Genomic DNA, 14,549 nt, shown 5'->3' on the forward strand with positions numbered 1-14,549 from the left:
CTTGTAAAGTCCCCTCCCACACTGACCCAGGGTTAATATGGGTGACGAATAACACAAGGAAGAGGTGATGGTGTGTGACATCTGAAGTGGGGTCTCAAAGGGCATCGTGACTTCTTTCTTTGTCTCTCAGAACACTCTCTCTGAAGGAAGCCAGGCACCATGCCAAGCACAAAGCAGACCTTGAGAGAGGCCCATGTGGAGGAGAACAGAGGCCTCCCTTTCAGCAGCCAATACCAACCTGCAGCCATGAATGTAAGCCACCTGGGAGTTGGTCTTTCCATCCAAACTAACCTTCAGGTGAGGGCAGTGCTGTCGATGTCTGAGTGTAACCTCATGAGAGGTGACACCTGGAACCACCCAGCCAAGCCACTCCCATATATCTGGCCCACAGACACCATGAGAGACAAAAATAAGTTGCTTAAGTTACTAAAGGCAGGGTTGTTAGATAATACATCCTACTGTGTGCATGCTCACTCACATGCACACGCAAATGCAGCCTACTCTCCATGCACCGCCACCTTGTGTTTTTTTCTGCCTCAGTTCAAAACCAAAAGTAAAACACAAATTCCCAAATGACCCACTCTATCCCAGGTTGATCTGAGGTTTTAAAGTGTTTCTAAGCCATTGGGCTATGTCTTCCCAGAAGTCCTAGGTAGGAAGATTTCTGAGGAAATCCATGGATGAATCTATGAGTGGACACCCTCAAGGCAACCAGACCCTCAGAACCTTGCAGAAACTACCCACCATCTTGAAGCAATTGAGGGCTAGGTCTTCCGTTTAGTCCTTCAGAAAGCTGTCAGTGAAAAAGTAACTTGTGTTCAGTTTGGTGAAACATGGAAACAAGTTCACACTCTCTCCCATTCTCAGTAGAAGATTGTTCCTGCCGGGAGATGAATTAGCCAACTAGAAGAGGCTGTAAAAAGCACTGAAAAAAAGACATCGCATTCTCAGCATCAGCCCCTGAAGAGCACACAAGAAAGAAAAGAGGCCACCAGAAAGCAAAGAGCACACAGAAAGGAAGTCAATGGGTCAGCTGTGTTATTTAAATATTCCGCAAGCGTCTTTGCTTCTTTAAAATGAAAGTGGCTGAATGTGCTAGAAGGTAATTAGACATCTTCGCATTGTTTCTTCAGCACAGTGAGTTCGAATTTCCAGGGCTTGGATGCAACAATAAAGGTGCAAAGAAACACCTAAAACAGACGAAAAGAGTAATTAGCTTTAAGGAAGAAATTTGGGGGAAAATTTTCTTTATAGTTCCTATTTTAAGGTGTGAGGATTTGCCTTCAGGAATACCAAGAGGTGGTCTGATCCAGCCATGCACCTACAGACTTCAGAGCTGTTGACCTGGAACTTGATTGCAGAGGAGCCAGCCTCATTCACTAGGATGGACTCCTGCCAGTTCAGTTCCCTGTGATCTGAAGGCATCATGGATGTGGCTCTGTTTGCTCCAGGATAGTCCAGGAACTGCCTCTCCTCAGAAATCCTTGCTCTCATCTCTGGTCCCCATCTAATCACACCGATTTCCCTGCAGCCCACAGACACAGAGACCCCCATGCTGCATGGAGGACCCAGTGGATCCTTCCCAGGAGAGGCAACACAAGAAGAATAGTACAGGGTCCTGCATCCCTTGGGAAGGGGATGAGAGTCAAAGGCTGGACAGAGACACATAGCACTCTTTCCAGGGCCTGCAGAATAAACAGGGCTTCAGGCTCACAGTGTGGGATAAGCTGACTTGTGTCCCTTCTCTCTCCTAAAAATTTTATTCAGTTGGGATAAAAACAAAGTAGGAAACCTCCATTACATTAATGAAAGTGTGAATGGCAGCATCAAGTAGAATTGAACTCACATAAAATACAATGACTGAGGGACCAGTGTGAGGGAGAAAATAGGACCAAGCTACCAGCAATACAGAGAGTCCATTGAAGGACTAAGGCCAGGCTGGAGGGGTGTCCAGGCCAGGTGGGCATTCAGGATGGGCAGTGGTGGGGAGGAGAGAGTGAGCTTATCAGAGAGTTAACTACTTGTTTAACTTCTGGATCAGTCAAGGCAGACAGGAAACACTCATGAAGCAGAAGAATTAAAAACTCAATTATCAAGATCAATCATAGAGAACATTTTAGCAATGTTTATTAAAAACCTCTAGGAGGTGAAAAATATTGAGGGAGTAATTCAACTTGCGGACACTTAGCCTACGAGGAAACAATAATCAGATACATATACATACAAATATAAATTAAAAAAGAATATTCATTAAACCGCTGTTTATAATAAGTAAAAATTATAAAAGATTAATCAGTTCTCAGGGATTGGTTAAATAATATGTGGAAACATTAAGTAAAATCAAGTGGTTTCACTATATAATGCTTTTGAATAATTTTACAGTTTTGGAAATCCTTGGAGTTTATTATTAAATAAAATTCTAAACTATGGAACATTGTACACCATGATCCTCAGCTACATAAAAATACAAATATAGTATAAAATATGGGAGGGGGGGGAGTAGGAGGCTAACAATATATTGAGAGTGGTAAACTTTGCATAAGGATACTTATAGTTGGTTTTACGCTATTAATACTTTTGAAAATTTCCAAAATTTTTACATTAAATGAATCAGGTCAATAACTATTTAAAACTGTACAGTATTCCCTCACTTATCGCGGGTATTACATTCTAGACTGCACCCCCCTGTCCCCATGCCCTGGGCAAAGTAGGAACCTCACATCTATTCTACACTCTGAAACCTATGTACCTTTAACAACATACGTATACAATACCGCAAAATCCCACGATATAGCAAAAAAAAAAAAAAAAACGTGATAAATAATTAAATGTAATATTTTTTAAAGACCCGCGATACAGTGAGGCTGCAGTAAGTGAACCGCGATACAGAGAGGGACTACTACATAAGGTTTTAAAATTTATTTTTAAGGTGCCTACATACTTACTCTTTCCATCTTTCTAGACCCCAATAAATAAAGAAAACAGATAAACTCAAATCTCTAGGAGCTCTATGAAACAGGAAAGGACCCCTTGCAAAAGCAGAGACAGGGAGGAATCTCACATGGTAAGTGAACGTGAGCAAGGTGATGGAAGTCTACTGAATGACGAGCACTCACTATGCAGAATGAGAGCATAAGAGAAAACCAACAGAGTAAACTGCCTCCAAACCCTACAAGTCTTAAAGTCACCCTTGACTTCCTTCCTTTCACATTCCATGGCCAGTCCTTCAGCATATTCTAGCCAACCCTTTCACAGACATCTAGAACCGAGCACGTTCCCCATCCTAACCAACATCATCCCTCATCTGATCTATTCCAATAGACTCATAATAGATCTTGCTGTCTCCACACTTGCCCCCAGGCCGGAGTTACTCTATTTGTCCCTCCAGGTCTACACTTCTAGTCTCTATCCAGCATGTCTTGAAAGATTAAAAACCTTTATGGGGTGTCCCAGTGGGCATACTTGCCCCTTGACCTCTGTAGACCATGTGGGAATCCACCGGTTTCCAGTTGGGTTTGGCCAAGGGAGATAGAGGCAGGGAAGTGGGAGGCATGAGGAGAACGAGCTCAGGGATTTAGAGCAGGTTGGTTGTATTCCTCCAACTAAGGCTATGGCACCTGACAGGGACCCTTTGCTCCAGAGCAAAGGATGTTAACAAGCCAGTCCCGGAAGTGAAAACCTGTATGATCATCAGGAATACTAAAGCATCTCAAACTTACTAGAAATCAGAGAGATCCAAAGTGAAATGATGAGGAGATAACCTTTCACATACGTCAGACTGGAAAAATTTTTGACTCGTAACACCAAGTGTTGGCAAAGTCCAAGAGAAATGACTAGTTGCACACACCACTGAAGGAAGATAAGCTGGTTCAGCCACTTTGGAAAGTAAAATTGAAGTCGCGTGTCACAAGAGTTGAAGTTTCGTGTGCTCCACAATATGGCAGTCTCACTCCCAGCATCACCGCTAGGAAGAGGCAGCACGCGCCACAACTTTCACTGCAGCATCGTTGTTAAGAGTAAAAATTAGGAAGATGTAAGGAGGATAAACGGTAATGAAAAAAATGCAATTTAAAAAAGAGTGAAAAGTTTAAAACAACCAATGTCAGAGAAAGACAAATACCGTATGATTTCACTTATATGTGGAATCTAATGAACAAAATAAACAAATGAACAAAATAGAAACACACTCCTAGATACGGAGAACATACTGACAGCTGTCAGAGGGGAAGGGCTTAGGGGACTGGGTGAAAAAGGTAAAAGGATTAAGAAAAAAGAATCAGACACCGACAACAGTATGGTGATTGCCAGAGGGAGAAGGGGTTGAGCAGGGGTGGAAGAGGGCAAAGGGGAGGTAAATGGTGGTGGCAAAAACACACTCGACTTTGAGAGGTGAGTGCATGGCTCAGTATGCAGACGACATGTAGAGTTGTACACTTGAAACCTGCATGGTTTTATTAACCAGTGTCACCCCAATAAATTCAAGAAAAAGGGATACAGAAACTAAAACAAAGCAACAAAAAATGCTCAAGGTAAGGAAACGGTTAAACACAATGTAATATACTTATGTAAGAGCTCAGTATACAGTAATAGAAACATTTTTAGCATACATATACACCTATATATACACACATATACATGTACATATCTATATATGTATATATATATAATCAACTTCCCCAAGAAGTCATTTGGCATAGGAAAACAATAGCAGATTATACCAACATGTGTAAATCTCAAAACATATTGTTGAGTGGGAAAGAAAAAAAAAAAAAAAAAACACGAGAAAGTTCCAAGATGTTTGTAAATTTTGAAAAACACACGAAACTGTATATAGATAAAAAAAATTTAAAGGATAGGAACATCACTCACCAATTTTTAGGAGAGTGGTAATCTTTGAGGGGGGGAGCAGGATGGATGCATAAAATTTTACTCATTAAAGTAAATATTTTAAATTAATGTCATAAAATGACAACAACTATAAAATCTGTGTGGCAGGCACATGTGTATTTGATACAACATTCTTAGTACCTACCAGAATTTTTGAAGTGTTACTTAATTGAAAACAATTTCTAATAATTTATAATGTATTCTTTCTCTGGATGGAGCCAAACACTTGCATTTTAGTGTCTTGCTGTGATGCCTACTACTTATTAGAATATGAAGATATTTTTTATTTGAGCATGTCAGGCAATTTTTTGCAATTGCTAATCTGCTTACCCATCCATGTCTTGGGCCAGCTTTAAGTCTGTAGTAAGTAGGTGAAATATACACAAAGCACAGAAAGATAGGTGATAGATAGATAAATATCTACAACTTCATTTATGAAAGTGAAAAGTCAGAAAATATTGCCAAGGCAAACATGAAAAGATGAACGAGGAAGTTACATCAAAATACACATAGCACTTCTGCAGTTGTTAAGAAAAGAAGAAGAAAGACTATATCAATTTATACAAATTAGTGGTAAGATTATTGTGCAGATATCCACACAAATGATCCTGGTGGTTACTCCTAGGGAGGGAACAGAATTAGGAGGTCCTCAAGGTGCCCAGAGGAGCATGCCATCACCTTTGTCACTTATATTTTTAGGAGTATAATACTTTTAGAAAATATTTATGCATACTTAAAAAGATTAAATTTAAACCCAAAATGTCCCTCTTAATTCAATATGATGAAAGTGAGGAAATTTCTCACTGAGGCTGAGAGATGAACCAGCTCATTCGTGAAGATGCCCATCTGGGCATGAAGCCTGGCTACACTCAGACCCAGCTGGGATTGTCTCTCATCTGTGACATAAAGAAGCAGAGGCTGAACATATAAAACCATAGTGAGCATGTGGGGCCATTAGACTGGGAGTCTGGGAACTGTTCCAGAACTTCAAGGCCTTCCATACAGCAGCTGTACTATTGGAACCAGCCAAGGAAAGTTCCTTCTAGCATTACCGGCTGCGAAGCAATCACAAGCCTATAAAGTTGGTCAGGCCATGCTCTCTACTGGGTAAGCACTGTCTGGCAGATGACCACCAAGATGCTTGCCATCAAATTCCTTTCCTGCTAGTATATGCATCGTGCTCTGCCCACAGACTCATCTTGAGTCTGGGCTTACCTTGTGCCTTAATTTGACTAGAAGAATGTGGTAAGAGGGACATTCTTGGACTTTCAAGACAAGATTTGAGGAGGACTGGTGGCTGCTTCTTTTTCCTTGGGACCAGCGTGTTGTAGGAAGCACAAATGTAGAGCAATCAAGTCATACCAGTTTCCCCAGGTTTTCACTGGTTTTAGCACTGAAAGTCCCACATCCTAGGAAACCTCTTAGTTCTGGATAAACCAGGATAACTGATCACCATGCAAGTTTTCCCCCTGAAGAGTCCCTGAGCAAAGTGAGAAAGATGGCAGCCAGCCCCCAACTGTTTCAGCTGTCCCAGCTGAGACACCAGACATGTAAGTAGAGCAGCCACCTGGAGCATTTCTACCCCAACACACAACACAGGGAGAATAACCCAGCCCAGATAGCAGAAGAATGTTGCTTAAAACCACTCAGTGTGTGTGTGTGTGTGTGTGTGTGTGTGTGTGTGTGTGTGTGTGTGTGTGTTGGCAGGGGTGAGAAGTGGTATCAGCAAAATATAATAAAAACAGTGTTTTATGTCTAGAACCTGGCCATCCTCAGTTCTGAATATGATCAGAAGGGGGTTTAAAAAGGAAACTTGAAAATCAAAGCAGGGTTGGGGTTATCAGTTTTATTCCCCCTGTCTTGGGCACATACCTTTTGCATTTTGGGATCCTGTGGTAATAAGCAGTTTTCATTTTCTCCTGAAAATTTCTTGCACATTGTTCGGGCAATTTTGACTTCAAGAAAGTAGTCCAAACTATCTGTGACCTGTCAGAGTAATTTAAAAATTAGGCATCATGAAAGAATGCATACTGTTAATAGTCATCTCTTATAAATAAACATGTCTACTTAGGGTTAATGACCCTCTCTAGTTTTGGAGTAATTTGGGGAGAGGGTTCTTACTTTGAAATATCTCTAGGTCTCTCTCCGTCTCTGTCTCTCTCATCCCTCCCTCTCTCTCATTACAGCATTTAATTTTAAAGCAATGACAACTGTCCCAAGATAAAGCAAGAAAACTACTCTCCATAGAACTTTATTGGAGCTTGGGAAGTAAACAGCAGAGGTTATAGCATCTTCATGTCTAGTCAACAGAAAAGACATCCCAGAACTGAGATATGCTTAAAGTGTATTGCTTCTCTCCAGACTAGCGATTGCAAAATCCCCGACTTCCAGGGCATCTTCTTCATCTGTGCAGAACTGACCATTGTCCTCTATTCAGAAGTGCCTCGTGGGACCATGGAACCACACAATGGTAAATGTAGACTTTTATTTTTTTAAACATGAACAAGAAGAAAACAAGTTTTACAAGACTTAGGGGAGAGAACATATGAAAGAGAATTACCATGTTAAACACAACAACTGACCCCAGGATAACAAAAGATAATTCAGAAAGTATAGCAAACATTTTAGAAATTCTAGATAAATTGCCCAGGCATTTGAACAAAATGGGTGCAGTAGGCAAAATTTTAAGTGTGATTTTATGACGACCTTTAAGTTTTCATTATGAGCCACTGAATAGTCCTCCTGTCTTGGCCACATTAGAAAATGGGAAACTAGGGCAATGAGTATATCGAATATGTATGAAAGGACAGAGCAAACTGCCCTCAGTAATGATGACTCAGATTAGAAATGCAAGATATGGAATGTGTGCTTCCATTTTTTAAACATATGTACACCTGGACCTTCATTATGACTGGATATCAAGTTTCGCAACCTCAGCACCACTGACATTTGGGGCTGGATCACTCTTGAGGGAATGAGGGACAGGGGGTCCCTGCGCACTGTAGGGTGTTTAGCAGTATCTCTGGCCTCCACCCACTAGATGTGAATCGTTCGCCCTTCAGTTCTGATGACCAAAAATGTCTCCATGTATTGCCAAACTCTCCTTCCAAGCAAAACCCATACCAAACTGAGAACCACCGCTTTATATTTGAAGGATATTTTCAAATTATACAAACAGACTGACTTAAATCATACTCAAGAGCCATCAACCAACCACCAGCCGTGTCTTGACCCCCTCCTACATAGCCACAGTACAATCATCTTTCTCAGGAATACTACATTGGCTCAATGTTCTTTTCTATGATATAGCCCAATTCAAATTCCTCCAATTGCCCTAATAACATTCTTTATCATTTTTTTTAAATACAAGAGATAATACAACACCACACATTACACTTATTGTCAGGGTTCTTAAGTCTCTTTTAATTGAGAACAAGTTCTCTGCTTTTTCTTGTCTTTCGTGACATCGATATCCTTAAGTGGTCTTATGGATTTGTTGAATTGCTCCTCGTGACTACATTTAGGCTATGCTTTTTGTGCAAGGATAACATAAGCAGGTGGTGTTGTGTCCTTTCAGTGGTATCGCATCAGGGGCACGTGGGTGTCGGTTTGTCCCAGTATTGGTGTACGTATTTGTTGAGTGAGGCGTTCACCAGAAAGTGCATCTCTTCACCATTGTGATCAATTAAGTAACCTCTGCAGAAATTTGTTCTCCAGTATTCTCTCACCCAGTGGTTGTGGGATTTATTGATGATCTTTGCCTGAATTAGTTATTACAATGGTGGTTGCAAAAGGTGATTTTCTAGTTACATATTCTTTTACATCTATAAGTAGGCATTCTTTTATAAAGAAAAGCCTTCCCTTCCCTGTTTTGGTTCTCTTTATCAATGAAAGCTGGGCTTGCAGTTTCTTTGCTTGTTCACTGTATAATAATTTATCCTTGTCATCATTCATTTTGGTGATATTAGCCCAAAGTTTTCCAAACTTGGTCTCTTTAAGAGCCCTTCTGGGCTCTTACCTATGCTGTAACTGTAACCAACTTTAAGTTATTTTAACGGATATTTTCTATCTCATCCCAGAACAATAAAGGATTTAAAGATTAAATTAAATTCATATATTTGGCTAAAGACATCTCTGACCTGCTTTCCACTACCTGGTCTCAGTACCAATCCACGGATAATGATCACACCACAACTACAGACATGCAGAGAACTGAGAAGCAAATGTCCACTAACCTGCTCCTGGGATTTCAGAACCTTCACCACCTTGAAGATGTACTTGTCTTTGCTGGCCTTGTTGTATTCCTTCATGGCAAACCACAGTGCCTGCTGCACGTACACATAGGTTTCTGGTATGTCTTCGTATTTTCTCACCACCTTTGATGAGCCCCAGGCATGGACGCCTCCGGACACAAGGGCCATAGCGGCCACCAGGAGCAGTAGGCTTGGGCAGAGTCTGGCCATGGCACCTCAGCCAAGGGAGCACAGCCTGAGTTCCCACTGTCCTTCCTTGACTGGGGCGAGGGGCCGATTGGGCTGGCCCTGATGCCTCCGCTCCCCAGCTTCTCTTAGCACTACTGTGGGTGAAAAGGAGAGAATCTCTGTAAACGTTGTCTTTCCTTCCCCAAAGAGAAGCCATGTGAAAAATCTGCAGTTACAATTCAGTCCATTTTCCCATCTTAGCTGTTTTCTTTCTGGAAGGATGCATACCTCTGTGCACTCATACATGGGTGCATGCACACACGCACACACACACCCCTTTCTTCCATGTCAGATGACCCTTGTTGCCTTTTCTGCAAGGTCCCTAGGTATCCAGTGAAGGTACCCATCTGTATCAAGTCTGTGTGCACAGCTGGGCACGAGGACCCGTAGCAGATATGCTGCCACAGGGATCACATGGGTCTCAAAACTCCTCATTTGTTTCCTTTCCAGGAGCGCATATGAAAGTCTTTGTACAGGCCTCAAAACTGTGCCCTGCATCTCCCCGATTTCTACTCAGGCTCTTTAGTAATTACCCTGGGATCTACCTATTGAGTATTAGTGACTCTTACCAGATCCTGTAATAAGGACTGTACATGTTTTATTCCATTTAATCATTGCCATTCCCATGGGGCCGTTTACCCTGAGGAAAATGTGACACAAATTCAAGCCGATGCCTCCGCCACCTGACAGTGAGAGCTTGACTTCACTGCTTGCCCTGACACGAACCTTCAGACCCACTCAACCTGACACACACCTCAGAGCTTGTAATGTCCATTTGCTTTTGGGGAGATTTGGTTCTACTACATAACATAAATCAGGATGTAGCTTGTGAGACAGGCAAAATGGTTAAGATGCGTTAAGTGTAGATGATGACTAAGCAGCCCAACAGGCAGAATCCAGTTGTGTTCATTAGAGAGAAGCGGTAACTATCGCACGCCTAAGTTGAACATAGAAGGTGACCCTGATATTCATCAGGTATTAAATTCATGAGATACACGCAAAACGCAATACTCAGAAAGTCTTCATTTGGCCGCCCACTGAATGATGCCATTCAGAAGGCCCCACGTGTCCTCTCCCCAGAAAACTTGAACCAAATCCAGGGCTCTGCAGGAGGCGACACAGCATGCCCAGCTGTGCAAGGGCAAGGCAGACTCGCCTGTGTGTGTTACTGCCCTGTTGGGCCACTTTGCTCAAATCTCTACTGTGGGCCTCGTAACCCCTGTCAGCAGGAGGCTGATGCAGCGGAGAACATGGCTGGCCCAGGGTCCGCCTCTGCCCCACTTGCTCCATATCTTAAGCATATTAACCTTATCCTTCTCATTGCCTTGTTTCTTGGTCAATGGCATACACTGATTTGATACACATGCGATTTAAGCAGCAAACTTTGGCCTGTGAGCTCTTCTGCCCTGCGATCTCTGAAGTAAGTGGCCTGGTGCACACTTGGAGGCCACCCTGGCATTATTATCATCTCCCACTCAGCACAGCTATACCCAGACCCACCTGAGAACCAAGCTCTTCACCAGTTCCCTGCTTGCTGAGCCGTGAGCTGCATGCCCTGGCCCACAGGTGGTATTTTTCCCTTTCCTGGAGACTTGAGCTCTGACCACCTCCTAACCTGTGGGCCACTCTGGATCCCTCACACGCTTAGTTCATGCCTACACTTGGTCAGGGTGTCAGTGGGACCTGAGCCTGTCAGGGCTGCCTCTGCCCTCTGACTATACTCCCCAACCAGGTGGTCACATGTATGGCCCCTTTGTGAGGTAAGCCCAGCCCCTCTGATGTTGCTCAAATGAGCAACACCTCTGAAAGGGATCCCTCACCCCTCAGTCCACAGGCTCACCAAGAGCCACAAGCATCTGCCCCAGTGCAGGAATTCTCACTCTTGTTTCAAGCCTCCTGACCATCTAAATTTCTGGTCTTTCGACTAAACCAGCTGGAACAGAAAGCACCTCTACAGCCATTGCTGTTAGGGCCTTGTTACGTGATTTAATTATCTTAGAGGCAGGAAGAGGCACTAAACAGCCAGGATCAGGGAATCTGGAACTGAGAAGCCCTAGGGAGGAGAGGTCCTCGATGGTGCCTGGGCCGAAAAGCTAGGGCCCTACAGCTGGCAGAAGCTGTCACCAGAAATACCAAGTAGAAGGCATCAGCTGGCATCAACCATGCTGGCATGTCTTCAAGGTTCATCCACATTGTAGTATGCATTGCTAGTTAATTTGCTTTTATTGCCAAACAGTATTCCATTGTGTACATAACGCATTTGATTTATCCATTCATCAGTTGGTGGACATTTGGGTTGTTTCTGCATTTTGGCTATTATGAAAAGTACTAGTATGAACATTTGTGTTCAAGCTTTTGTATGGACATATGTTTTTATTTCTCTTGGGTATATACCTACAGGGAAATTATTGGCTTACATGATAACCCTATGTTTAACTTTTTGAGGAACTACTGGATGATTTTCCAAAGTGGCTGCACCATTTTACATTCCCTTCAGCAGTGTATGAGGGTTCCAATTTCTCTACGTCCTTGACAACACTGGTTATTATCTGTCTTTTTGATAGCCATTCTAGTGTGTGTGGAGTGAGTCAAGTGGCAAGAACTTGACAAATGTGACACAGAAGATTTTAATTTCCATCAGATCAAAGAGTTATTACAAGTAATTTTTTATAAAAGACAAAAATCTAATAGGAAACTTAGGTAAAAGTCACAAATACACAAATCACAGGAAAAAAATGTAAATATCTCTACTGCACATGTAAAAATATACTTAACCTCCTCAACAATAAAAACTTAACCCAACAATGAAATGTCAACATCATCCTACACATTGGAAAAACATAAGCCCAATAACAATGCCTTCTAGATAAGGTTCTTTCGTCAGCATTGGTAGAGTGGGAATCCAACAGTCTTTGTTCACAGTGGTTTAGCAATCTCCATTGAATATTTAAAGGTTACATATTCCTTAACTTGATACTCTGCATCTAGGATTGTATCCCACAGAAATATTTGCCTGTGTGCACAAAATTGACTGAAATATTGTTTACTGCAACAAAATTTCTAAGAGTAAAAAAAGGACATTAGCCCAAATATGTATCAAAGTAGACTGGGAAATAAGATATGTAATATCCTTGAAATGAGGTTTTAAAAATCAACAAAAATGTGTGCATGTACTGACAAGGAAAGCTATCTGCTCTGTATATATGTTAAAAGCAATTTGTAAAACATTAAGCAGAGAAAGATCTTGATTTGTTAAGAATAAAGATAATGGTTCATTAAGCTCAAATAAAAAAAATTGGAGCTTTTGAGCCATTCACAAGCTTGCGCCTATGGAATTATATTACAGAGGCATGTCACTTTCTAAGTTAATTATTTCTGCAAAGCTCTACCTCTTAATAAATATAATTAATTTTATTAAAACTTCAAAGTCCCAAAGTAAAAATCAAATGTAGAAAAGACCTTAAGATGATGAAAGCAAGTGATCACCCCTACTCTTTTTCATGAAAGATATTATGGGTCCTTGATATAAAAGATGAGGATTTAGTTCACATGCTAGTTCTTTAGATTTTCTCCTCCTTCTTCTCTATCTTCCTTCCTTCCTTTCTTTTCTTTCTTTCTTTCTTTTCTTCTTTCTTTCTTTCTCTTTCTTTCTTTCTTTCTTTCTTTCTTTCTTTCTTTCTTTCTTTCTTTCTTTCTTTCTTTCTCTCTCTCTCTCTCTCTCTCTCTTTCTTTCTTTCTTTCTTTCTTTCTTTCTTTCTTTCTTTCTTTCTTTCTTTCTTTCTTTCTTTCTTTCTTTCGTTCTTACTCCTCCTCCTCTTCCTCCTCCTCCTTCTCTTTCTCCTTCTCCTTCTACTTCCTCTTCTTCTGTTTAGAGGGGTGGATTGGTGGGTAGATGGATGGGTAGATGGATGGCTGGATGGCTGGATAGGCATCTCACTAATTATTCTTATAAGTTTAACAAATTTAATTAAACTTCTATTTCTGATTCATCAACTTCTAAGGGTTCATTTTAAATGCCTCTCTGCAGCATGTTGGAAAGCATGCCTTTCCATCACCTCTTTTATACTCATGTCCCATCATCTGTTATCCATACCCTCCTTTGTTCCTCCTCTCACAATTACACTTTGCCCATTGGGTGACCCTGAAAATTGAAAACTAAAAAACTGTTGCTTAAACATGAAGGTTTAGAAGACTAGTAATGTAATATTTCTAATTTTTTAAAAGTATCTTTTATTGATTATGTTGTTACAGTAGTTCCAATTTTTTCCCCATTTGCTCCCCTCTGCTCAGTACTCCCCTTCCCTCCAGCAATCCCACACCCCTTAGTTCATGTCCATGGGTCATGCATATAAGTTCTTTGGCTTCACCTTTCCCTATATTATTCTTAACTTCCCCCTGTCTATTTTGTATCAATTGAGTATGCTTCTTAATCCCTGCACCATATTCCCATTTCTCCCCCACCCCTCTCCCAGCTGGTAACCCTCCAAATGATCTCCATACCTATGATTCTGTTCCTATTCTGGTTTGCTTTGTCAGATTCAGTTGTTGATAGTTCTGAGTTTGTTGTCACTTTAGTGTTCATAGTTTTGATCTTTTTCTTAAGTAAGTCCCTTTGACATTTCATATAATAATGGCTTGGTGATGATGAACTCGTTTAGCTTCACCTTGTCTGGGAAGCACTTCATCTGCCCTTCCATTCCAAATCATAGCTTTGCTGGATAGACTAGTCCTGGTTGCAGGTTGTCTTTCATCACACTGAATACTGCTTGCCAGTCCCTTCCTGCTTGCAAAGTGTCCTCTGAGAAATCAGCTGTTAGTCCTACAGGCACCCCCCTGTAGGCAACTCCCCACCTCTCTCTTGTTGCCCCCAGGACCCTGTCTTTATCTTTCACCTTTGGCATCTCAATCATGATGCGTCCTGGTGTGGTCCCCTCCGGGTCCAGCTCACCTGGGACCCTCCGTGTTTCCCAGACCTGTATGTCCATCTCCTTCGCAAAATTTGGGAAGTTTTCCTCATTTTTTTCAATTCTTGCTTCCTCATTCTGCACTGGTTGACAGTTTTTTTCTTCCTTATGTTCCAGATCATTGATTTGAACCCCGGTTTCCTTCCCTTCACCTATGGTTTTGTGTGGATTTTCCTTCATTTCACTTAGCATAGCCTTCACTTCTTCTTTTATGCGT

General features: G+C 41.6%; 1 protein-coding gene across 1 annotated transcript; it reads right to left on the reverse strand.

Annotated features, from left to right (window-relative positions):
* Window positions 1–1,106: 1,106 nt before the first annotated feature.
* On the reverse strand, window positions 1,107–9,350 carry LOC150003061 (cystatin-13-like). The gene is made up of 3 exons (XM_090285175.1): window positions 9,123–9,350; window positions 6,760–6,873; window positions 1,107–1,190 (listed from the first exon to the last, which is right to left on the reverse strand). The coding sequence occupies exons 1-3, from the start codon at window positions 9,348–9,350 to the stop codon at window positions 1,107–1,109; spliced, it is 426 nt and encodes a 141-aa protein (XP_090141301.1).
* Between the last annotated feature and the right edge of the window lie 5,199 nt (window positions 9,351–14,549).

Source organism: Furipterus horrens, unplaced genomic scaffold (assembly GCF_987537825.1).
Source record: "Furipterus horrens unplaced genomic scaffold, mFurHor1.1.pri manual_scaffold_8, whole genome shotgun sequence".
NCBI classification, from domain to species: Eukaryota; Metazoa; Chordata; class Mammalia; order Chiroptera; family Furipteridae; genus Furipterus; species Furipterus horrens.